Source organism: Dicentrarchus labrax, unplaced genomic scaffold (genome assembly GCF_905237075.1).
Source record: "Dicentrarchus labrax unplaced genomic scaffold, dlabrax2021, whole genome shotgun sequence".
NCBI lineage: Eukaryota > Metazoa > Chordata > Actinopteri > Moronidae > Dicentrarchus > Dicentrarchus labrax.
The window spans coordinates 22,803,252-22,826,701 of NW_026136701.1; the positions used below are offsets into that span (position 1 = coordinate 22,803,252).

General features: G+C 38.0%; 4 protein-coding genes across 8 annotated transcripts in view; all 4 read right to left on the reverse strand.

Moving 5' to 3' along the window:
- Window positions 1–172: 172 nt before the first annotated feature.
- Window positions 173–9,410, reverse strand: LOC127369504 (sodium- and chloride-dependent betaine transporter-like). Of its 2 annotated transcripts, none has more exons than XM_051410963.1 (14): window positions 8,258–9,410; window positions 4,148–4,282; window positions 3,856–3,993; window positions 3,618–3,696; window positions 3,374–3,506; window positions 3,149–3,283; window positions 2,756–2,859; window positions 2,193–2,317; window positions 1,961–2,073; window positions 1,736–1,873; window positions 1,521–1,623; window positions 1,238–1,338; window positions 645–815; window positions 173–479 (listed from the first exon to the last, which is right to left on the reverse strand). In XM_051410963.1, the coding sequence occupies exons 1-14, from the start codon at window positions 8,412–8,414 to the stop codon at window positions 372–374; spliced, it is 1,740 nt and encodes a 579-aa protein (XP_051266923.1). In that variant the 5' UTR covers window positions 8,415–9,410; the 3' UTR covers window positions 173–371. The 2 variants fall into 2 exon arrangements, with proteins under 2 accessions (XP_051266923.1, XP_051266913.1); XM_051410953.1 differs by lacking the exon at window positions 8,258–9,410 and adding an exon at window positions 4,408–4,595.
- An 8-nt stretch (window positions 9,411–9,418) lies between these two features.
- LOC127368628 (sodium- and chloride-dependent GABA transporter 3-like) lies at window positions 9,419–13,793 on the reverse strand (the record flags this gene model as incomplete). Its single annotated transcript, XM_051409623.1, has 11 exons — window positions 9,419–9,526; window positions 10,690–10,860; window positions 11,176–11,276; window positions 11,564–11,666; window positions 11,781–11,918; window positions 12,009–12,121; window positions 12,229–12,353; window positions 12,512–12,615; window positions 13,041–13,175; window positions 13,266–13,398; window positions 13,702–13,793. Coding segments are annotated over 11 exons (1,323 nt in total), but the record flags the coding sequence as incomplete, so codon positions are not given.
- A 1,719-nt stretch (window positions 13,794–15,512) lies between these two features.
- Window positions 15,513–23,450, reverse strand: part of LOC127369461 (sodium- and chloride-dependent GABA transporter 3-like) — a 32,711-nt gene continuing 24,773 nt past the window's right edge. For 3 of the 4 annotated variants that reach the window (XM_051410931.1, XM_051410917.1, XM_051410901.1), the window contains exon 14: window positions 15,513–16,068. In XM_051410931.1, coding sequence (XP_051266891.1) covers window positions 15,961–16,068 — 108 coding nt within the window. In that variant the 3' untranslated portion in view covers window positions 15,513–15,960. Of the gene's footprint in view, window positions 16,069–21,788; window positions 21,960–22,423; window positions 22,525–23,450 lie in introns of all 4 variants that reach the window. The other variant, XM_051410926.1, reaches the window with a different exon arrangement.
- LOC127369553 (sodium- and chloride-dependent betaine transporter-like) lies at window positions 19,615–20,844 on the reverse strand. Its single transcript, XM_051411040.1, has 5 exons — window positions 20,631–20,844; window positions 20,376–20,510; window positions 20,084–20,221; window positions 19,844–19,902; window positions 19,615–19,732 (listed from the first exon to the last, which is right to left on the reverse strand). The coding sequence occupies exons 1-5, from the start codon at window positions 20,785–20,787 to the stop codon at window positions 19,700–19,702; spliced, it is 522 nt and encodes a 173-aa protein (XP_051267000.1). The 5' UTR covers window positions 20,788–20,844; the 3' UTR covers window positions 19,615–19,699.

Sequence of the window (23,450 nt, forward strand, 5' to 3'; positions counted from 1 at the left end):
ACTCAGTGACACAGCTTTCTAAACAGATATTAAGAACATACATTTTAATTTTAACAATCCAAGCCTTGTTTCAGACCAACATGTGAACTCTATAAATAGTCCAGTGGGTAGGTTCAACCCATACTTCAGAATGTGAGTAGTAATTTAGTAAATAAAGACCCAGACCAAAGTGCAGATTTCGAAAGAAGTATTATAATTATTCATCAGATTGCCCATTAAGTCAATATGTCAAAACAAACACAGAGAAACACCCATCACAACTTTCCAGAGATCAAGTTGACAGCTACATACAGCTAGAGCTACATTGATTACAATAAGATTATACACTATGATTGCTGTACTGTTCAGTTAATATGACTTTGCAGGTCACACTAAGTTGTCACTGCTGACGTCGTCAGTTCAACAGTTGCTCCCTCCTCTCCAATGTTTCTCCTCTGCCAGGCTAGATCTTCAGCAGGACAACAAAGAACAGACAAACGCTGGAGCACAGGAACAAACCAATGAGTACGTTTACATAGTATCATAATCATTAGGACAATTACAGGAGACATTTTAGACCGTCTTTTAGACTCTTTGGACCTGTTGATTGACCAATACCAAAAACAAGAAGTATATTATTTATGCTGTAACAGATGGACACTGACCTGTCTGAAGGTCCCTGCTGTCAAACACATCTGTCCAGCTGCCCACAGTGGCACCATGAGAACAGAGGAGAGTGTCATGGTCCATCCTAGTGCGTAAGCCCAGTCAGGGTAAGTGTACCAGTCATTAATCTTGAGGTGTTTGTAATCAACCAGGTACAGCATGAAGGAAGTCTGAAGGTTCAGTAAGTATAATAAAAAAAATGTTGAGCTTACAAAATGTACAAGTACAGAAACCCTTTCTAATTTAATTATTCTGCACAAATGTGCAGTGTGGTATAGCAATGGCAGTTAGTTGGTCCACCATTTTGGATCATCCTGAAACATCTGAACAAGAATTGAATTTGATATTTATGGTCCTCAGAAGATGAACCCTACTGACCTTTTCCTCTAGCGCCTATCAAATGGTAAATTAATTATCTTTGGTGATTCTTTAACCTTTCATCTACCATCAATCGCTAAAGGAAAATATGATGTGTTAACAATTAGCTCCCAGCACCGCTCTGCCCATGTACAGTGCTGCTAGTTTGGCTGTAGACTTTTAGTCTTGTTATTAGAGTATAATATAACTACATTTCAAAACCTTTCTGACTCACCAGTGACAGCAGAGGAATGATGTATTTCCAGCACAGTTTGAAGAAAACTGAAGGTCTGTGTCCTGTCATGTCCTCAATGATGTTAATAATACGATCAGCACCTTATGGAAATTCATAGAATGTACAACCAGTTAGACCAGTTTAAAAGGAATATAAAGTTCTTGTATTACTATTACAGAGTATAGTTGCTAAAATAAGAGGAAGAATAAAACGTTTGGTTATATTCAGGCAATGCAACTAGTCTAACCATGGTGCATATAAATGCAAACATTTTTTTGCTTACCAAAACTCCAGGCCAGAGCCAGACACTCGGATAAAGCCATGAAATAATGACATACTCTGGTCGTGCCATAATAATCGATAAGCTGGAATATGTAAATCCCTCCCTACAGCAGGTAGAGACCAGATTTGAATATTAGAAATCGATTTAAATGTGGGTTTTTTATATTTTGTGACTATACTTGTTTGAATGTATTGTCATGGAAGTGTTTTATTCACCTCAGTAACCAACATCAGGTGTATGAGGAAGAAGAACAAGCAGATGACAAGGACAAAGATTTCATGTCTTCCAGATTTACGAAACAGCTTCGGAAACAAGTCGCTTATTGAGGTGATAAAACACTCAACTGTCACAAACTGCGGGATGATGAGAAAACAATTCATTATTTTTTACCAGCAGTGCATTGGTAATTATTTAATTAGTAATTTATCTAAATATCTTACATGTGTGTCAACAGTCAGTAAAAAAAGCATCAGGAAGAAGCAGACTGTCCAGAACTGTGGCAAAGGCATCATAGCTGTTGCCTGAGGGTAAGCGATGAAGGCCAAACCTGGACCTGTGAAGTGAATGAGGAGAGGCTTAAATTATACCTCTATGTGTTAGAGCATTGTGTTCAACTTTGGATCATTTACTAATTAAACATTGCATTTGATGAAGTCTTTGAATATACTGTACCTGACTCAGCCACAGTGTCGACAGTAACACCCTGTTCGTGAGCCATGAATCCAAGAACAGAGAAGACGACAAATCCAGCAACAAAACTGGTCCCACTGTTCAGCAGACAGAGCCAGAAACAGTCCCTGGAGGTCACGGAAAGACAACAGACCCTTATCAGAGAGAGGGTGTGCCTACGGATCCATAATATTATATATATGTGTGTGTTTGTGTGTGTGTGTGTGTGTGTGTGTGCCTATTGGATTTTTGCAACACACTTTTGGATCTTGGTTGCTTAGGGTTACGCCTTTTAACTGGATGAGCAAATTTTTGCAATTAGCTTGGATTAGCAATGACTTCAGTATCTATCTTTGAGATGTATTTATATGTATATAAATTTTACCTAATGTGTGTTTTATTTATTGTGTATTGTTTTAATGCCACACTATGTAGTACTTTGAGCTGCATTTCATGTATACTGTATGTATGTATATGCTATAGAAACAAAGTAATATATATATATATATATATATATATATATATATATATATATATATATACACACACACTTACACATTACTTACTTGTAACAGTTGTTGTTGTACTCATTATAGCTGCCCAGGACATTTAGAGTCCCTGCAGTCAGACTGTAGGAAAAACATATTTGAGATCCTGCCTCTATCCAGACCTGTAATGTAAAAAAAAGTTGTATTATATACAGAATTTGTTGTACTACTTGAACTTTCACTGTGATTTCTAGCAGTAATTCTGAGATGCTTGATAAATGAGGGCCCTAATCAGGAGAAGGACTCCTGGTCGGATTCAGAATGGACAACCCCACAATGGAAAGATTATAATGAAGAGATCACACAACAGAAGGTGGAGGAGGTCAAACAAGAGCCAGCCAACTATTTAAATAAAGGCCTCAGTGTGCTTGAAATTTTAATTTTAACTTTGGGATCAAGTAAACAGGCCACCTCAAGGTTTGCCAGGCGGTTCAGGTCTGGATACAGGTAGTAGTAGATCCCGTCCCAAGCTCCAGGTAGAGTCAAACCTCTGATAAGTAGGATCAGAAGCATCAGGTAAGGGAATGTGGCTGTGAAATACGCTACCTTAAATGAAAAGGAAATTGTTAAATACAAAGCTTATTGATGATTATATCCACCACCGATAGATAAAGATTTAAAATGTTTCCACAGGACCTTTCCAGAAGATCTGACACCTTTCCAGATACTGAAGTAGCAGAACATCCAGCTGGCCAGAAGACACAAAGCCAGCTCCCATCTCACACTGCCCAGCTCCTCAATGCCTCCAGACATGCCCAGCACTCGCCGTCTGAGGATAGGGGATATAGAAAAGAAAGACATAATATGACAAGAAATTAGGATTTATGATTTCTGTACATTTGCCATAGTGTTACAAAGTGATCCCAGTGTTTACACTCACTCCCAGAACTCAGTAGCAGCAGAGGTGGTGTTTGTCAGCACGGTATGATTTGTCTGAATCTGAAGACCCATACAGTTCACTGGTTGAGAGAATAAACAAAAGATTATAGTAAAATTACTTTACAGACATTAACACATGAAGGTCCCCGGACAGAAGTGCATATACTGTAATGGTATTATAGAACCTTTTTGCAAGGTTTACACATTAAAGTAAACTCCGTAGGCTGCCGTAACTTTACCTGTGTTCCAGGTGTTCTCACAACTGCCCCAGGGGAGCTGGGATCTGAATGAGAACACCAGGTAGAGGAGAGCCCAGACTTGAATTATAATGTAGCTGAAGTCATACAGTTTAATTATAGTATTTCCATATCCAATTCCTAAAAGACAAATAGGGTTATACATTTTTAAATCTCTGGAGATGGTTTAAAATTATCTGTGAATTATCAGTAGAGTTATCTTTTAATTTCTCAAGTCAATATTAGTATCATGTAATATTTTCTATGAGTTTCATTTCATCACACATGAACTCACCTTGTGCCAGTGGACACATTTTCCTCCAGCAGGTGATGAATCCTTCCTGAGTGTACTGACCAACTGAACTCTCCAGTAGGAACAGAGGTATCCCAACCACCACAGCTAACAGACCATATGGCACCAGAAAGGCACCTATAGGTGTATAACAATTACACAGATGGAATATCTTTTCACATACTAACCATCAATATTAATCTTATTTTGGTGCACACCATCCAGAATAATACAACTCTACTAGAAACATTAATAATATTCACCTCCACCGTTCTTGTAGCAGAGGTAAGGAAATCTCCACACGTTGCCCAAACCAACCACATTTCCTGCAACTACCAGAATATATTCTGTTTTACTGGCCCACTGTCCTCTGTCTCCAGCCATCTTCTGATTTTCTGTTTTTATTCTTTGTCTGTTCATCTCAAGATCAAGTATGTTATGCGTTGTGTTTCAGTTATAATTCCAAAGTACTGCGAACTGATCTCCTCTTCCTTTATTATGTGTCTTTTCTTAACTTGACTATATACTACCCTCATCCTATACATTATATTTGAATACAAAACCAGTTTCAGTGTGGAGGTGTTGCTGTTTGTCAAGAGCCAGGGGGACTTATTAAAGAGTCACTAATCCTGACTTATTTTGAAAGAATACATTTAAATACACAGTATAATTCATACTATTAGATTATAAGCCATTAGACAAAACTTCCTACAGCAGATGTCTATCTGACAGTGCTGTAGCTAAATTTAAGGAGGAGATTCCATCAGTGTTTAATTCAATGCCATGTCTGAATTTAACAGAAACCTATAATAACTTTAGTCCCTCTGAAATTGATAATCTTGTCGATAGTGCTGCATGCTCACTATGATCAACATTAGACTCTATCGCTCCTATAAAAAGGAAATTATTAAACCATAGGAGACTAGCCCCGTGGTACAACCACCAAACCCGCCAGTTAAAACAAATAGCTAGAGAATCTGAAAGGAAATGGCGCTCTTCCACATTATCAGAATATCGCTCAATTTGGCAAGATAATCTTAAAATTTATAGAAGTTTTGCCTCTGGCCCTCCGTAACGCCAGAGGAGCCTATTACTCAGCACTTATAGAAGAAAATAAGAATAACCCTAGGTTCCTCTTCAGCACTGTAGCCAGGCTGACAGAGAGCCACAGCTCTATTGAGCCACATATCCCCATAAACTTAAGTAGCAATGACTTCATGAGCTTCTTCTATAATAAAATTATTACTATTAGAGAGAAAATTAATCACCAACTGCCATCAACAGTTATCAGTGGCTCTGCAAGTTCAGGGACTTTTACTAATGTAAACTTAGATATATATTTAGACTGTTTTTCTGCTATCGATCTTCATCAGTTAACTTCAATCATTTCTTCATCAAAGCCAGTCTGTTAGACCCAATCCCAACTAGGCTGCTTAAAGAAGTTGTTCCCTTAATTGGCACTTCTTTACTGGATATGATTAATCTTTCTTTATTATCAGGATATGTACCACAGTCCTTTAAAGTAGCTTTAATTAAACCCCTTCTTAAAAAGCCCACTCTTGACCCAGGGGTTTTAGCCAACTATAGACCAATCTCTAACCTCCCCTTCCTCTCTAAGATTCTGGAGAAAGTAGTTGCCAAAGAGTTGTGTGACTTTCTACATAACAATAGTTTATTTGAGGATTTTCAGTCAGGATTTAGAGTTCATCATAGCACATAGACAGCTCCGGTTAAAGTTAATAATGACCTTCTGATTGCTTCTGACAATGGACTTATCTCTGTGCTTGTATTATTAGATCTTAGTGCTACATTTGACACCATTGACCATGATATTCTTTTACAGAGACCTGAGCATCAAATAGGCATTAAAGGAACCGCACTAAGCTGGTTTAAGTCATATTTATTACATTACATATTTCGTTCGCAGTTTGTACATGTTAACGATGAATCTTCAATAAATACTACAGTTAGTCATGGAGTTCCACAAGGTTCTGTACTTGGACCAATACTATTTACTTTATGCTTGTATGCAATACTATATGCTCCCTTTAGGCAACATTATTAGGAATCACTCTATTAACTTTCACTGTTATGCAGATGATACGCAGTTATATCTATCGATCAAACCCAATGAAATTAATCAATTATCTAAATTACAAACATGTCTTAAGGACATAAAATCCTGGATGAGCTGCAATTTTCTGATGTCAGAAAAAGACAAAATTCTTGTTCTTGGCCCCAAAAAACTTAGAGACACACTGTCTAAAGATATAGTTACTCTAGATGGCATTACCTTGGCCTCTAGCACCACTGTCGGGAATCTTGGAGTTATCTTTGATCAGGATTTGTCATTTGACTCCCACATAAAGCAAACCTCTAGGACTGCCTTCTTTCATTTACGTAATATTACAAAAATTATACACATACTATCACAGACAGATGCAGAAAAACTAATCCATGCATTTGTTACTTCAAGGCTGGATTACTGCAACTCTTTATTATCAGGTTGCCCCAATAAGTCCATTAAAACGCTCCAATTAATTCAGAACGCTGCAGCACGAGTACTGACAGGAACTACAAAAAGAGATCACATCTCTCCTGTACTAGCTTCTCTGCATTGGCTCCCTGTAAAATGTAGAATAGAATTTAAAATCCTCCTCCTCACCTATAAAGCTCTTCATGGTCAGGCCCCTTCATATCTTAAAGAGCTCATAGTACCCTATTACCCCACTAGAACACTACGTTCTCTGAATGCTGGGCTACTTGTGGTTCCTATAGTCTCTAAAAGTAGAACAGGAGCCAGAGCCTTCAGTTACCAAGCTCCTCTCCTGTGGAACCAGCTTCCAGTTGTGGTTCGGGAGGCAGACACCCTCACCACATTCAGGAGTAGGCTTAAGACATTCCTCTTTGATAAAGCTTATAGGTAGGGCTGGATCAGGTGAGTCCTGAACCATCCCTTAGTTATGCTGCTATAGGCCTAGACTATCGGGGGATTTCCCATGGTTCACTGAGCTCCTCTCTTCCTCTCTCTTTCTGCACTCATTCATGTTCCATTATTGCATGTTACTAACTTCACTTCTTCCCCGGAGTTCTTGTGCTTTCTCGTCTCACAGGTTCTTATCGATCTCAGACCAAAGTGCAGATTTGGAAAGAAGTATTATAATTATTCATCAGATTGTCCATTAACTCAAGATGTCAAAACAAACACAGAGAAACACCCATCACAACTTTCCAGAGATCAAGATGACAGCTACATACAGCTGGAGCTACATTGATTACAATAAGATTATACACTATGATAGCTGTAATGTTCAGTTAATGTGACTTTGCAGGTCACACTAAGTTGTCACTGCTGACGTCGTCAGTTCAACAGTTGCTCCCTCCTCTCCAATGTTTCTCCTCTGCCAGGCTAGATCTTCAGCAGGACGACAAAGAACGGACCAATGCTGGAGCACAGGAACAAACCAGAGTACGTTTACATAGTATCATAATCATTAGGACAATTACAGGAGACAATTTAGACATTCTTTTAGATTCTTTGGACCTTTTGATTGACCAATACCAAAAACTATGATTCAGCATATTGAATCATAGATGGCAAATTGGAAAATGTATTTATATGCTATAGCACATTTCATACCCAAGGCAACCCAATATGCTTTACAAAGTTGACAAGGAAAAGCACTAACAAAACAAGAAACAAATGATGAAAACAATGAAAGCAAGCAATAATAAAATAAAAAACCAAAATAAAAACAATAAAACAAACTAACAAACAATTTTGATTAGGCTAATTAAAGATTCATTAAAAGCAATGATAAACAGGTAGGTCTTTAGCTTGGTTTTGAAAGTAGTCAGCATTGTTTCAAGTCTTAGTTCTTGTTGCAGTTTGTTCCACATTTTAACACCACAGAAACTAAAGATAACTTCTCCATGCTTAGTTTTGACTCTGGGAACAGTCAGGAATTCAGAACCATAGCGATATTTTTAAGGTGGGAGATTTAGATTTTGTTTGGATCTAATGTGACCACTGAAATTTAGGTCTTAATCCAGGATAACACTGCCGTTCATTACAATCAGCTCTTTACTGAATTCAGAATTTGCACGATTCACCTCCACCGTTCTTGTAGCAGAGGTAAGGAAATCTCCACACGTTGCCCAGGCCGACTACACTTCCTGCAACAACCAGAATATATTCTCTTTTACTGGCCCACTGTCCTCTGTCTCCAGCACCCTTCTGATTTTCTGTTTTTCTTCTTTGTCTGTTCATCTCAAGATCAATTATGTTTTCTGTTGTGTTTCGGTTATAATTCCAAAGTACTGCGAACTGATCTCTGCTGCTTTTATTAGGAGTCTTGACTTGACTTCATCCTGCCCTCAGCCTATACATTATATTTGAATACAAAACCAGTTTCAGTGTGGAGGTGTTGCTGTTTGTCAAGAGCCAGGGGGACTTATTAAAGAGTCACTAATCCTGACTTATTTTGAAAGAATACAGTTAAATACACAGTATAAGCAAACGGATGTTCATGCATTTTCTTAATTTAACTACATCCTTGTCTCAAGGCAGCTATTCCTGTCATTCTGGTGTTCAGGTGCGATGTTGCATGTTTTTTTCCCCTGAGGAGCTCTTCCTCTTGTAATGCATCCTTGTTACAAGAACCTTGTTAAACTGAAGTCTATGCGAACAGTTATTGTAGTTTGATTTAAATGCAATCACACATCAGCACATTTAATTTTAATGGGACAATATTCACTCAGTGATACAGCTTTCTAAACAGATATTGATGCTCTGCATCATAATTTGAGCTACTAAGAACATGTGTAATTTAAACAGAGGGGATATGTGAATGGCCCATCTGGACTCATTTATATACACTCAGATATAGCAGTTGATATCAGGTTGTTGCTCTCGTAAAAATATGGTTCCAAACTGGGACTGATCCAAGGGCTGTGGATAAATGTGTCTAGTGCCTAAAATGTAGTGCTTAACTAAGCTTTCGCCATCATAGGTCAGTGGAACCAATCCAAGGCTTTTACCAGACCAGCATGTGAACTCTATAAAAAGTTAAGTGGGTAGGTTTAACCAATACTTTAAAATGTGAGTAAAGACCCAGACCAAAGTGCAGATTTGGAAAGCAGAATTATAATTATTCATCAGGTTGTCCATTAACTCAAGATGACAGCTACATACAGCTAGAGCTACATTGATTACAATAAGATGATACACTATGATAGTTGTAATGTTCAGTTAATGTGACTTTGCAGGTCACTCTAAGTTGTCACTGCTGACGTCATCAGTTCAACAGTTGCTCCCTCCTCTCCCATTTTTCTCCTCTGCCAGGCTAGATCTTCAGCAGGACAACAAAGAACAGACAAACGCTGGAGCACAAGAACAAACCAATGAGTACGTTTACATAGTATCATAATCATTAGGACAATTACAGGAGACGTTTTAGATGTTTTTAAAACCCCAAAATAAAAACAATAAAACAAACTAACAAACAATTTTGATTAATTAAAGATTAATTAAAAGCAACGATAAACAGGTAGGTCTTTAGCTTGGATTTTAAAGTAGTCAGCATTATTTCAAGTCTTAGTTCTTCTTGCAGTTTGTTCAACATTTGAAAAGCACAGAAACTAAAGATAACTTCTCCATGCTTAGTTTTGACTCTGGGAACAGCCAGGAATCCAGAACCAGCTGACCTGAGAGGTCTGAAAGGTTCGTACTGGGTCAGGAGATCTGATAAGTATCCTGGACCTAAACCATTCAGTGACTTGACCTGTGAAAAGTCCATTGTGGTACCCAGTCTGCTAGAGATAAATGCCTGTATTAGTTTCTCCAGATCATGTTTTGACATCAAGTCTTTGATCCTTGTGATATTTTTAAGGTGGGAGATTTAGATTTTGTTTTGGATCTAATGTGACCACTGAAATTTAGTTCTGAATCCAGGATAACACTGAGGTTTCTGACTATTAAGATGAGCACAGACTTTAAGCCTTTTTTCACTGGTTCCAAAAATAATAACTTCAGTCCTCATTTAACTGGAGGAAATTCTCCAACTACAAATGTGTTTAATGCACTGTCCCAGTCCCAATCTTTTGAATTGTATTGGTTTGGTGACACAGCTATATATATTTGTGTCATCTGCAAACATATGAAAGGAGACTATGAAATTCTGTGTAACTTCGACTAATGATTTTGTTAATTTCTGCAAAGAAAACAAAATTGTTGCATTAAAAAAGTATGCAGTTAAACTAAAGAGCTGACAAAACAAAGCCCACGCATCAGGGAGAAGATAATACTGAATTTGTCTAGCAGATATTCTTCTAGAATTTGAAGATAATTGTATAAAAAAATACCAGGAAAACTAATCTCTGGTGCAATATTCACAGGAAATAATCTGCTCAAATTTTGGGTTCATTGTTCAGTGTTACTGTTGTGCACCGAATATAATATAAAAAATACCCATAAAATATGTCACTTAGGCAGGGTACCACTCTCCTAAAGCATATTGTTTAGGCTCTAATAGATGGACACTGACCTGCCTGAGGGTCCCTGCTGTCAAACACATCTGTCCAACTGCCCACAGTGGCACCATGAGAACAGAGGACAGTGTCATGGTCCATCCTAGTGCGTAAGCCCAGTCAGGGTAAGTGTACCAGTCATTAATCTTGAGGTGTTTGTAATCAACCAGGTAGAGGATAAAGGAAATCTGTGAGGGTGTGGAGATGGTTTTTGTCAAACATGAACACAATATTGTATTGATGCATTAAGCTGCATCATCTGTACTTGTGGTAGATTGTGCAAAACATAGTTTGGCAATATAAAAGTCACATTTACAGACAGTCAGAGTTTGCTGGCCCATTAAGTTACAATCTACTGAAGCCACACAAATACAGCAAATCCAGCAGTACAAAATCCAGCAGTACTTCTTTGACAAATCTCACTCAGATTTACTGAATAAACTGCCAAAGTTAATGAATCAATGTAAAATCATTGGTAGCCACAATTAAATTTCCTGACTCACCAATGACAGCAGAGGAATGATGTATTTCCAGCACAGTTTGAAAAAAACAGATGGTCTCTGTCCTGTCATGTCCTCAATGATGTTAGAAAAGCGGTCAGCACCTGATACAGTTATATGTTGTCAAAATGTAAAATTAAAGAATAAGGCTGTTGATATTTTACATTTTCCTTACAAAATTTGTATTAATCTACCACTGAAAATAGTCCCAAGTGCAATATTTCTTCCAGTTTGACCATTTTTGAAAATTAAACTGGATCTTTTTGAAAGTTTTTTTTACAGATTTGTGTCTTCAGTACCAACCAACAGGCTTGGGGCAGACAAGGTAAGGAAGTGAGAACTGACATAGAGACAGACAAATACTAGTGGATGCTCTTGTAATCTGACTCACCAAAAATCCAGCCCACTGCCAGGCATTCACAAATAGCCATAAAATTCTGACAGACTCTGGTAGAGCCGTAGAAGTCAATGAGTTGGAATATGTAAATTCCTCCCTGAAGCAGGAAGAGACAAGATTTGAATAAAACACAAGTTCAATTGCAGTTTTAAATGAATGGTTTTACAGAAAAATTTTATAAAGAAGGTTTCATGAAGATATTTGTGTTCACCTCAGTAACCAGGGTAAGATGTATGAGGAAGCTGGATACACAGATGATGAGGACAAAGATCTCGTGCCTCACTGGTGCACGAAACCATTTTGGAAACAAATCGCTCACTGTGGTGATAAAACTCTCCACAATCACAAACTGCGGACAAAATAAAACCAACAAACAATTTGATTTCTGTCTGACAAACATCTGTTATTTGTCAAAAAGTAATGTGACAGATGTTATTACATGTGTGTCAATAGTCAATAGAATAAGCATCAGGAAGAAGCAGACTGTCCAGAACTGTGGCAAAGGCATCATAGCTGTTGCCTGAGGGTAAACAATGAAAGCCAAACCTGGACCTGTGAAGTGAACGAGGAGAATCAAAAGTTATACCTATTCATGTTAGAACATTGGATAATTGACTAATTAAACATTGCATTTGATGAAATCTTTGAATATACTGTACCTGACTCAGCCACATTGTCGACAGTAACACCCTGTTTGTGAGCCATGAATCCAAGAACAGAGAAGACCACAAATCCAGCAACAAAACTGGTCCCACTGTTCAGCAGACAGAGCCAGAAACAGTCCCTGGAGGTCACAGGAAGACAACAGACCCTTGTCAGAGAGAGGACATTCCTACAGATACTTGCAAAGTAAATTTCTTATTTTATTTTAATTAGTCTGTAATCTGACAAAACCTTTTTCTAAAACCAGTATCAAAGTTGTGATATTTGATTCATACATACTTGTAACAGTTGTTGTTGTACTCATTATAGCTGGCTATGACATTTAGAAACCCGGCAGTCAGACTGTAGGAGAAAAATATTTGAGATCCTGCTTCTATCCACACCTGTAATGTAAAAAAAGGTGTATTATATACTGTTAAATAAGGTTAATAAATCAGGAGGACCCCGACAGCTAGCCAGCCATTTCCCTGCAAGTGAACCAATACCAATACAATGAAGTATCTAAATTAAGGCCTTAGTGCCTAACAGTTCCTGAAACCCACTTTCTGATGTTGGAATTGGGGAGGACAACATCTAACAAATTGTGTAACTTTCCAGAGCAGACAATTTGACAACCATGCCCACTTGATGCAGCGTGATTCTAATGTGGCTGTTCAGGTATGAATGCTTATGATTTAAGATGTGGTTCTGAGACATCACATCTCCTAATTTGAAAGAAATTACTTAAAACATATTACATATTCTAAATTATATTACTTTTTCATGATAGCGAAGTAATTCTAATGCTAGAACCAAATTAACAGATCACCTCAAGGTTTGCCAGTTGGTTCAGGTTTGGATACAGGTAGTAGTAAATGCCGTCCCAAGCTCCAGGTAGAGTCAAGCCTCTGATGAGTAGGATCAGGAGGATCAGGTAGGGGAAAGTGGCTGTGAAATACGCTACCTTAAATTAAAAGGAAATTGTTAAAGACAAAGGTAACTGATGATTATATGCACCACAGATAGACAAAGATTTAAGATGTTTCCACAGGACCTTTCCAGTAGATCTGACACCTTTCCAGATACTAAAGTAGCAGAACATCCAGCAGGCCAGAAGACACAAAGCCAGCTCCCATCTCACACTGCCCAGCTCCTCAATGCCTCCAGACATACCCAGCACTCGCCGTCTGAGACAGAGGGGAAATCCAACAGGTAGACATGATTTGATACAAAGTGCTGAAGAGATGCATCAGAGAGCAACTGTCATTGTGAATTATAACCAATAGCAAACAGATCAACACCAGAGAGTCCTTGAAATTTTGCATGTTCTTGTTCTGAGTAGATACATTTTTAGAAAGCTTCACCTAAAAGTACTTGAAGAACCAGTGAACAACAACAAGTGAATAACATGAAAACAGAATGAGAACCAACATTAACAGTAATACAAACATATACATTTAATTTATAAAAAAAAAAGAAGTTACACTCACTCCCAGAACTCAGTTGCAGCAGAAGTGGTGTTGGTCTGATTTGCTGTCACATTAGATGAATTGAAAGTCTGAAGACCAAGACAGTTAGCTGGGTTTGGGAACAAACAAATGTTTCATTGAGGGTGAAGTCAACTGAATGCTGAGAATTGTAGGGATGATGTGAAGTTGTTTGTGTGTTAACCTGGCAACCTGGTGGCTTATCGTCACTGGTGGAATATACAGATCCTTTACTTAAGAAAAAGTACCGCACCAAATTCTCAAATTAGTGAGAAATGCAGTTAGAATTGCCCAGAGCCCAAAGAGACACCTTCACAATGCTTGTTGTATCTAAATAAGAGTCCACTTATTAAAACTCAATTATTTTTAAAAAAAATAGCAAATTTTCACATTTGTGAAGCTGGAGCCGTGAAATGTTTGTACGTGAGAAATTACATTTGACAACAAACCAAATATTTAGTTTTCTGTCAATCAGCTAATCGATTCAGCTACACTTCTATATAAGTTACAGTTGGTTGTGTATCCAACTTAAATACTTAAAGGTCTCTCTTTCTTAAAAGTCTTACCTGTATTCCAGGTGTTCTCACAGCTGGCCCAGGGGAGCTGAGATCTGAATGAGAACACCAGGTAGAGGAGAGCCCAGACTTCAATTAAAATATAGATGAAGAAACAAAGTGACATTATCAGTTGTCCATATCCAGTTCCTACAGGAGTAATACAGACCATGGTTATAAAATCGGCTCCTGTTGAAGAATTAAACATTGGCAAAACAGCTTGAATCATTTTTGGAGAAAATCTTCCTCATGTATAAACCGTGATTTGGGCTTCCTCCTGTTGACTGCACATTTTGGATTCAACTCACCTTGCATCAGCGGACACATTTTCCTCCAAGACGTGACAAATCCTTCCTGAGTGTACTGACCTACTGAACTTTCCAGTAGGAACAGAGGTATCCCACACACCACAGCTAGCAGACCATACGGCACCAGAAAGGCACCTATAGATATTAGGAACATATTTGCCCGTGACGATTAGTTCAGTGATATTCTTTCTCCAATCATCAATATTTCTTTCAGTGCCCTACACCGTTAATAATGCAACTCATTCACTAAAACCAGAGTTTATAATATTCACCTCCACCGTTCTTGTAGCAGAGGTAAGGAAATCTCCACACGTTGCCCAGACCGACTACATTTCCTGACATAACCAGAACATATTCTCTTTTACTGGCCCACCGTCCTCTGTCTCCAGCACTCTTCTGATTTTCTGTTTTTCGTCTTTGTCTGTTCATCTCAAGATCAAGTATGTTCTCTGTTGTGTTTCAGTTATAATTCCAAAGTGCTGCAAACTGATCTCTGCTGCTTTTATTATGTGTATTTTCTTAATTTGACTTTGTCCTGCCCTCAACCTATAAACTATCCTGAAATATGAAACAAGTTCCAGTGTGGAGGCGTCTACTTTGCTGTTTATCAAGAGCCTGGGGGACTTATTAAAGAGTCACTAATCCTGACTTAATTTGTAATAATTTATTAAATACATTTAAATACACAGTATAAGGAAACAGATCTTTGTTGATTTAATTATGTGTCTTTTCTTAATGTCACTACATCCTGGTCTGAACCCAGCATATCCTTTCATTCTGGTGTTTAGGTGTGATGTTGGGTTTTAACCCTGAGGAGCTCTTAAAAAGCCATTTTGTTCCTCTTATACAACCCTCTCTCCTAGAAATTACATTTGTATCTTATCACATTGTTTTCATTAGCTTCATTATGGTGCAAAGATATCCTTGTAACAAGAAACCTGTTAAACTGAAGTCTACTCAAACAGTTCATTCAGTTTTATTTAAATGCAATTACTCATTAGCACATTTTATTTTAATGGGACCATATTCACTCAGTGATACAGCTTTCTAAACAGATATTAAGAACATACATTTTAATTTTAACAATCCAAGCCTTGTATCAGACCAGCATGTGAACTCTATAAATAGTGCAGTGGGTAGGTTCAACCCATACTTCAAAATGTGAGTAGTAATGTAGTAAATAAAGACCCAGACCAAAGTGCAGATTTGGAAAGAAGTATTATAATTATTCATCAGATTGCCCATTAACTCAAGATGTCAAAACAAACACAGAGAAACACCCATCACAACTTTCCAGAGATCAAGATGACAGCTACATACAGCTAGAGCTACATTGATTACAATAAGATTATACACTATGATAGCTGTTATGTTCAGTTAATATGACTTTGCAGGTCACACTAAGTTGTAACTGCTGACGTCGTCAGTTCAACAGTTGCTCCCTCCTCTCCAATGTTTCTCCTCTGCCAGGCTAGATCTTCAGCAGGACGACAAAGAACGGACAAACGCTGGAGCACAGGAACAAACCAATGAGTACGTTTACATAGTATCATAATCATTAGGACAATTACAGGAGACATTTTAGATTATCTTTTAGATTCTTTGGACCTGTTGATTGACCAATACCAAAAGCAAGAAGTATATTATTTATGCTGTAACAGATGGACACTGACCTGTCTGAAGGTCCCTGCAGTCAAACACATCTGTCCAGCTGCCCACAGTGGCACCATGAGAACAGAGGAGAGTGTCATGGTCCATCCTAGTGCGTAAGCCCAGTCAGGGTAAGTGTACCAGTCATTAATCTTGAGGTGTTTGTAATCAACCAGGTAGAGGATGAAGGAAGTCTGAAGGTTCAGTAAGTATAACAAAAAAATGTTGACCTTACAAAATGTACAGAAACCCTTTCTAATCTAATTATTCTGCACAAATGTGCAGTGTGGTATAGCAATGGCAGTTAGTTGGTCCACCATTTTGGATCATCCTGAAACATCTGAACAAGAATTGAATTTTATATTTATGGTCTTCAGAAGATGAACCCTACTGACCTTTTCCTCTAGCGCCTATCAAATGGTAAATTAATTATCTTTGGTGATTCTTTACCCTTTCATCTACCATCAATCGCTAAAGGAAAATATGAAGTGTTAACAATTTGCCCATGTACAGTGCTGCTAGTTTGACTGTAGACTTTTAGTCTTGTTATTAGAGTATAATATAACTACATTTCAAAACCTTTCTGACTCACCAGTGACAGCAGAGGAATGATGTATTTCCAGCACAGTTTGAAGAAAACTGAAGGTCTGTGTCCTGTCATGTCCTCAATGATGTTAATAATACGATCAGCACCTTATGGAAATTCACAGAATGTACATTAGACCAGTTTAAAAGAAATATAAAGTTCTTGTATTACTATTACAGAGTATAGTTGCTAAAATAAGAGGAAGAATAAAACGTTTGGTTATATTCAGGCAATGCAACTAGTCTAACCATGGTGCATATAAATGCAAAATTTTTTGCTTACCAAAACTCCAGGCCAGAGCCAGACACTCGGATAAAGCCATGAAATAATGACATGCTCTGGTCGTGCCATAATAATCGATAAGCTGGAATATGTAAATCCCTCCCTACAGCAGGTGGAGACCAGATTTGAATATAAGAAATCGATTTAAATGTGTATTTTTTTATATTTTGTGACAATAGTTGTTTGAATATACTGTCATGGAAGTGTTTTATTCACCTCAGTAACCAACATCAGGTGTATGAGGAAGAAGAACAAGCAGATGACAAGGACAAAGATTTCATGTCTTCCAGATTTACGAAACAGCTTCGGAAACAAGTCGCTTATTGAGGTGATAAAACCCTCTACTGTCACAAACTGCGCGATTAAATAAAATGAGAAAACCATTGTTGGTGCCTGCTGTACATTTTTAATTTATCAATGAGTATAACATCTAAACAGCTTACATGTGTGTCAACACTGAGGAAAAAAAGCATCAGGAAGAAGCAGACAGTCCAGAACTGTGGCAAAGGCATCATAGCTGTTGCCTGAGGGTAAGCGATGAAGGCCAAACCTGGACCTGTGAATAGGAAATTCAACAAAAAAGAGAAAGTTATTTGTATCTACACTCAGTATGGGATTTCAACATCATGTCATATTAAAACCTTACCTGACTGAACCACACTGTCAACAGTAACACCCTGTTTGTGAGCCATGAATCCAAGAACAGAGAAGACCACAAATCCAGCAACAAAACTGGTCCCACTGTTCAGCAGACAGAGCCAGAAACAGTCCCTGGAGGTCACAGGAAGACAACAGACCCTTATCAGAGAGACATTTGCAATAATGTGTCTTCAATTTAAAATGGGAATTCATAGACAGGTGAACAGAGACCTCTAGTTAAAAGACATTGTTACAGCCGCCACTGGCTGCCCTTTAGTGTGTATTTGTTTCCATGAGTGATCCTGCCGGGTATGCCAATTCATCTGTGATCCCCTCGAGGATTGGTCCTTCTTGAGCTGAGACCGCCTACTTCCTGGTTGCTGTTCCCTGGCATCTGTGATTGGTGTGGCTGTGATTTGACTGAACCTACCAATCAGCAGTCTTCAATCAACCCCAGCTGCACTTAAATAGCTTGTGTGTCCACAGTTCAGGGTGGCTGCGAACCAGTGATCAGTTCGCCTTGCTGTTGGTTGCGTACTATTGTGTTTAGAGTGTTTAGAGTGCTTGTATTCCTTTAGTGTTGCCTGGCTGTTGCCTGAGTGGTTTCAGTCAGTGTTCTTTGGAATCTTTGGAGTTCATTTAGTTTGATTCAGAGTACCTAGAGTTGGACTCCCTTTTGTTTGAGACATTTAAGTTGCAGAATAACTGCTAGTTTTTTTTTGTTCATTGTATTTTTGAGCTTATGGGTGCTGACCTCTTTTTGTGTTTTAGTGTATTTTTGAGCTAAGTAATTGTCATTTATTCTACTTCATTTTGCGTTATCTATCAGCATCTATATAGTCTCCCTTTTTCTGTTACATTTCCCTGTGCAAACACACTCTCATTAGTTAAATAAATGCCTGATTTTAACCAGAACCTGACCAGTTGTCGCATTCCACCTCATTTACTATCCCAGTTATATGTTACTGCTCTCCATAACGGGCCGGGTCGTTACAACATCCAAACATCATCCAAATTGGTGTAAAAGTTTACACTCCAAAATTGCATGGAGAAATGTTCCTGTTTCTATCAGACATTTCCAAAATATAGTATTGGTCATCAAGCCCATCCTATGGAGATTAAAAGGATAATTTTAAAAAAAGCTATGTATTAAATAAATATAAAGTAGATTTTCCCTTAGCCTCAACTAGTGGTGGTTGGTGGTAATGGTTATTGCAGCCAACACACTTTTAAAGGAAAGTATTCTTACATAAGTGATTGTGTTTTGCATTATACTTACTTATAACAGTTGTTATTGTACTCATTATAGCTTCCCAAAACATTCAGAATTCCTAAAGTCACGCTGAAGGAAAAACATATTTGTGATCCTGCCTCTATCCAGACCTATAATGTCACAAAAAGAACATTATTTACATATAATACTTACTGAAGTAATATCATACTTGTGTCTTCAGATGTTTCAGAGGTACGTGTTTGTTTTGTTATTTTTCAGACTTCAGTATGTGTCTTTTAAATTATTCAAAACTCAGCAAATGAAAAGGAACAGCTTTACTGAAGATTACTGACGCTGCTTGATTGTCTTCCTCGAGCCTCACCTAGAATAACTGTACATATACTATACATGCTAACATAGGCCACCTCAAGGTTTGCCAGGCGGTTCAGGTCTGGATACAGGTAGTAGTAGATCCCGTCCCAAGCTCCAGGCAGAGTCAGACCCCTGATGAGCAGTATTACGAGCATCACGTAGGGGAAAGTGGCTGTGAAATACGCTACCTTTTAAAGAAAAACACATTATTTTTAATAACCAGAAGAGAATACATAAGTAAAATGCATAATGCTGGTTTCTATGTACTATAACATTTTAGTGCAAATATTCACTGGCCTTTCCAGAAGATCTGACACCTTTCCAGATACTGAAGTAGCAGAACATCCAGCTGGCCAGAAGACACAAAGCCAGCTCCCATCTCACACTGCCCAGCTCCTCAATGCCTCCAGACATGCCCAGCACTCGCCGTCTGAGGATAGGGGATATAGAAAAGAAAGACATAATATGACAAGAAATTAGGATTTATGATTTCTGTACATTTGCCATAGTGTTACAAAGTGATCCCAGTGTTTAGACTCACTCCCAGAACTCGGTAGCAGCAGAGGTGGTGTTTGTCAGCACGGTATGATTTGTCTGAATCTGAAGACCCATACAGTTCACTGGTTAAGAGCATAAACAAAAGATTATAGTAAAATTACTTTACAGACATTAACACATGAAGGTCCCCGGACAAAAGTGCATATATACTGTAATGGTATTATAGAACCTTTTTGCAAGGTTTACACATTAAAGTAAACTCCGTAGGCTACCGTAACTTTACCTGTATTCCAGGTGTTCTCACAACTGCCCCAGGGGAGCTGGGATCTGAATGACAACACCAGGTAGAGGAGAGCCCAGACTTGAATTATAATGTAGCTGAAGTCATACAGTTTAATTATAGTATTTCCATATCCAATTCCTAAAAAACAAATAGGGTTATACATTTTTAAATCTCTGGAGATGGTTTAAAATTATCTGTGAATTATCAGTAGAGTTATCTTTTAATTTCTCAAGTCAATATTAGTATCATGTAATATTTTCTATGAGTTTCATTTCATCACACATCAACTCACCTTGTGCCAGTGGACACAGCTTCCTCCAGCAGGTGATGAATCCTTCCTGGGTGTACTGACCTACTGAACTCTCCAGTAGGAACAGAGGTAACCCAACCACCACAGCTAACAGACCATACGGCACCAGAAAGGCACCTATAGGTGTATAAATATTATACAGATGGAATATCTTTTCACATACTAACCATCAATACTTATTTTGGTGCACACCACCCAGAATAATGCAACTCTACTAAAAACATTTATAATATTCACCTCCACCATTCTTGTAGCAGAGGTAAGGAAATCTCCACACGTTGCCCAAACCAACCACATTTCCTGCAACAACCAGAATATATTCAGTTTTACTGGCCCACTGTCCTCTGTCTCCAGCCCTCTTCTGTTTTTCTGTTTTTCTTCTTTGTCTGTTCATCTCAAGATCAATTAACCCCTTGTGTTTCAATTATAATTCCAAAATGCTGCAAACTGATCTCTGCTGCTTTTATTATGTGTCTTTTCTTAATTTGACTTCATCCTGCCCTCAACCTATAAATTATATTTGAATAGCAAACCAGTTCCAGCGTGGAGGTGTCTACCGGGCTGTTTGTCAAGAGCCAGGGGGACTTATTAAAGAGTTAGCAATCCTGACTTAATTTGAAAGAATACAGTTAAATACACAGTAGAAGCAAACCGAATCGTTGATTTAATTATGTGTCTTTTCTTAATGTCACTACATCCTGGTCTGAACCCACCAAGTCCTTTCATTCTGGTGTTTAGGTGTGATGTTGGGTTTTAACCCTGAGGAGCTCTTAAACAGCCATCTTGTTCCTCTTCTACAACCCTCGGTTCAACCCACACTTCAGAATGTGAGTAGTAATGTAGTAAATAAAGACTCAGACCAAAGTGCAGATTTGGAAAGAAGTATTATAATTATTCATCAGATTGCCCATTAACTCAAGATGTCAAAACAAACACAGAGAAACACCCATCACAACTGTCCAGAGCTCAGGATGACAGCTACATACAGCTATAGCTACACTGATTACAATAAGATTATACACTATGATAGCTGTAATGTTGAGTTAATGTGACTTTGCAGGTCACACTAAGTTGTCACTGCTGACGTCGTCAGTTCAACAGTTGCTCCCTCCTCTCCAATGTTTCTCCTCTGCCAGGCTAGATCTTCAGCAGGACGACAAAGAACGGACCAACGCTGGAGCACAGGAACAAACCAATGAGTACGTTTACATAGTATCATAATCATTAGGACAATTACAGGAGACATTTTAGATTATCTTTTAGATTCTCTGGACCTTTTGATTGACCAATACCAAAAACAAGCTGCACATGCAGCTTATTGAGTGATAGAAGAAGACTTTCATCGTCTTAGAAAAAAGAAGCATATTGTTTAGGCTGTAACAGATGGACACTGACCTGTCTGAAGGTCCCTGCTGTCAAACACATCTGTCCAGCTGCCCACAGTGGCACCATGAGAACAGAGGAGAGTGTCATGGTCCATCCTAGTACGTAAGCCCAGTCAGGGTAAGTGTACCAGTCATTAATCTTGAGGTGTTTGTAATCAACCAGGTAGAGGATGAAGGAAATCTGTGAGGGTGTGGAGATGGATTTTGTTAAACATAAACATAATATTATGTTGATGAATTCAGTTACATCATCTGTACTTGTGGTAGATGGTGCAAATATAGTTTCGGCACTATAAACGTCACAGATAAGTTAAGCCAAGAATTAATTATGCTGGAAGATGAAAGTGTGAAATTAACACAAATAATCAAGAAAATCAGGCAGTACTGCTTTGACAAATCTTACTCAAATTCTCTAAACAAAAGTTAATGAAGGAATGTAAAACCATTGGTAGCCACAAAGAAATTTTCTGACTGGCCCGTTAAGTCACAATCTATTGAAGCCACACAAATAATGCAGCAAATCCAGCAGCACAAAATCCAGCAGTACTTCTCTGACAAATCTCACTCATATTTACTGAATAAACTGCCAAAGTTAATGAATCAATGTAAAATCTTTGGTAGCAACAAAGAAACTTTCTGACTCACCAGTGACAGCAGAGGAATGATGTATTTCCAGCACACTTTGAAGAAAACAGACGGTCTCTGTCCTGTCATGTCCTCAATGATGTTAGAGAACTGGTCAGCACCTGAAATCAAAATTGTCAATTTAGTCACTATTTGAAATGTGCAGCAAAATACACAGACAACAGTGTGATTAAGACAGCTGAATAAAAGAATTTGCCCTCGTTCAGTTGATGTGATCAATCTTCCTATATTAAGGTGGTTATACACAAATGAAAACATACATATGAATATTAGATTTAATTTCTGCCAATAGATCCTCCAAAATGTTAGACACTGGACCTTTACTAAATAAATTCAATGATAAGACCGAAATGTGTATTAATCCACCACTGAAAATAGTCCCTAACAAATGCACTATTTCTTCCAGTTTGATTAATGTTGACTAAAAGCTATGGTGCACAGGTGTTTTAGGAAATTATTGAGCCTTTTTAAAAATGAATCTAGATATTTCTGACAGTTTTTTAAAAATGCACGTCTTCAGTAACAACCAACATGGGCTTGGGGTGAAAATCATAGACAACAAAGTGAGAACGTACTGAGAGATGAACTAATCCATTGTTGATTTTGGCCTTTTAATAGGATACAATAGAAAACTATAAATGTATACGTAATCTGACTCACCAAAAATCCAGCCCACTGCCAGGCATTCACAAATAGCAATAAAATTCTGACAGACTCTGGTAGAGCCATAGAAGTCAATGAGTTGGAATATGTAAATTCCTCCCTGAAGCAGGAAGAGAAGAGATTTTAATAAACATTTGAATGAAATGTTATTATATCTAAATTAGTATTAAAAAGAAGGTTTCATTAAGATATTTGTGTTCACCTCAGTAACCAGGGTAAGATGTATGAGGAAGCTGGATACACAGATGATGAGGACAAAGATCTCGTGCCTCACTGGTGCACGAAACCATTTCGGAAACAAATCGCTCACTGTGGTGATAGAACTCTCCACAATCACAAACTGGGGACAAAATAAAACCAACAA

What these genes read in the sequence shown, in the direction of transcription:
- LOC127369504 (XM_051410963.1), bottom strand. Translation starts at nt 8,414, where the DNA reads ATGAACAGACAAAGAAGAAAAACAGAAAATCAGAAGGGTGCTGGAGAC. An exon ending in AATGTGTCCACTGGCACAAG is followed by an intron (nt 3,994 to 4,147) that starts GTGAGTTCATGT and finishes TTTGTCTTTTAG; the next exon opens with GAATTGGATATGGAAATACT. An exon ending in CAGCAGGGACCTTCAGACAG is followed by an intron (nt 480 to 644) that starts GTCAGTGTCCAT and finishes CCTGTGCTCCAG; the next exon opens with CGTTTGTCTGTTCTTTGTTG.
- LOC127369553 (XM_051411040.1), bottom strand. Translation starts at nt 20,787, where the DNA reads ATGAACAGACAAAGAAGAAAAACAGAAAAACAGAAGAGGGCTGGAGAC. An exon ending in CTGCTACAAGAATGGTGGAG is followed by an intron (nt 20,511 to 20,630) that starts GTGAATATTATA and finishes ATACACCTATAG; the next exon opens with GTGCCTTTCTGGTGCCGTAT. An exon ending in GCTGTGTCCACTGGCACAAG is followed by an intron (nt 20,222 to 20,375) that starts GTGAGTTGATGT and finishes TTTGTTTTTTAG; the next exon opens with GAATTGGATATGGAAATACT.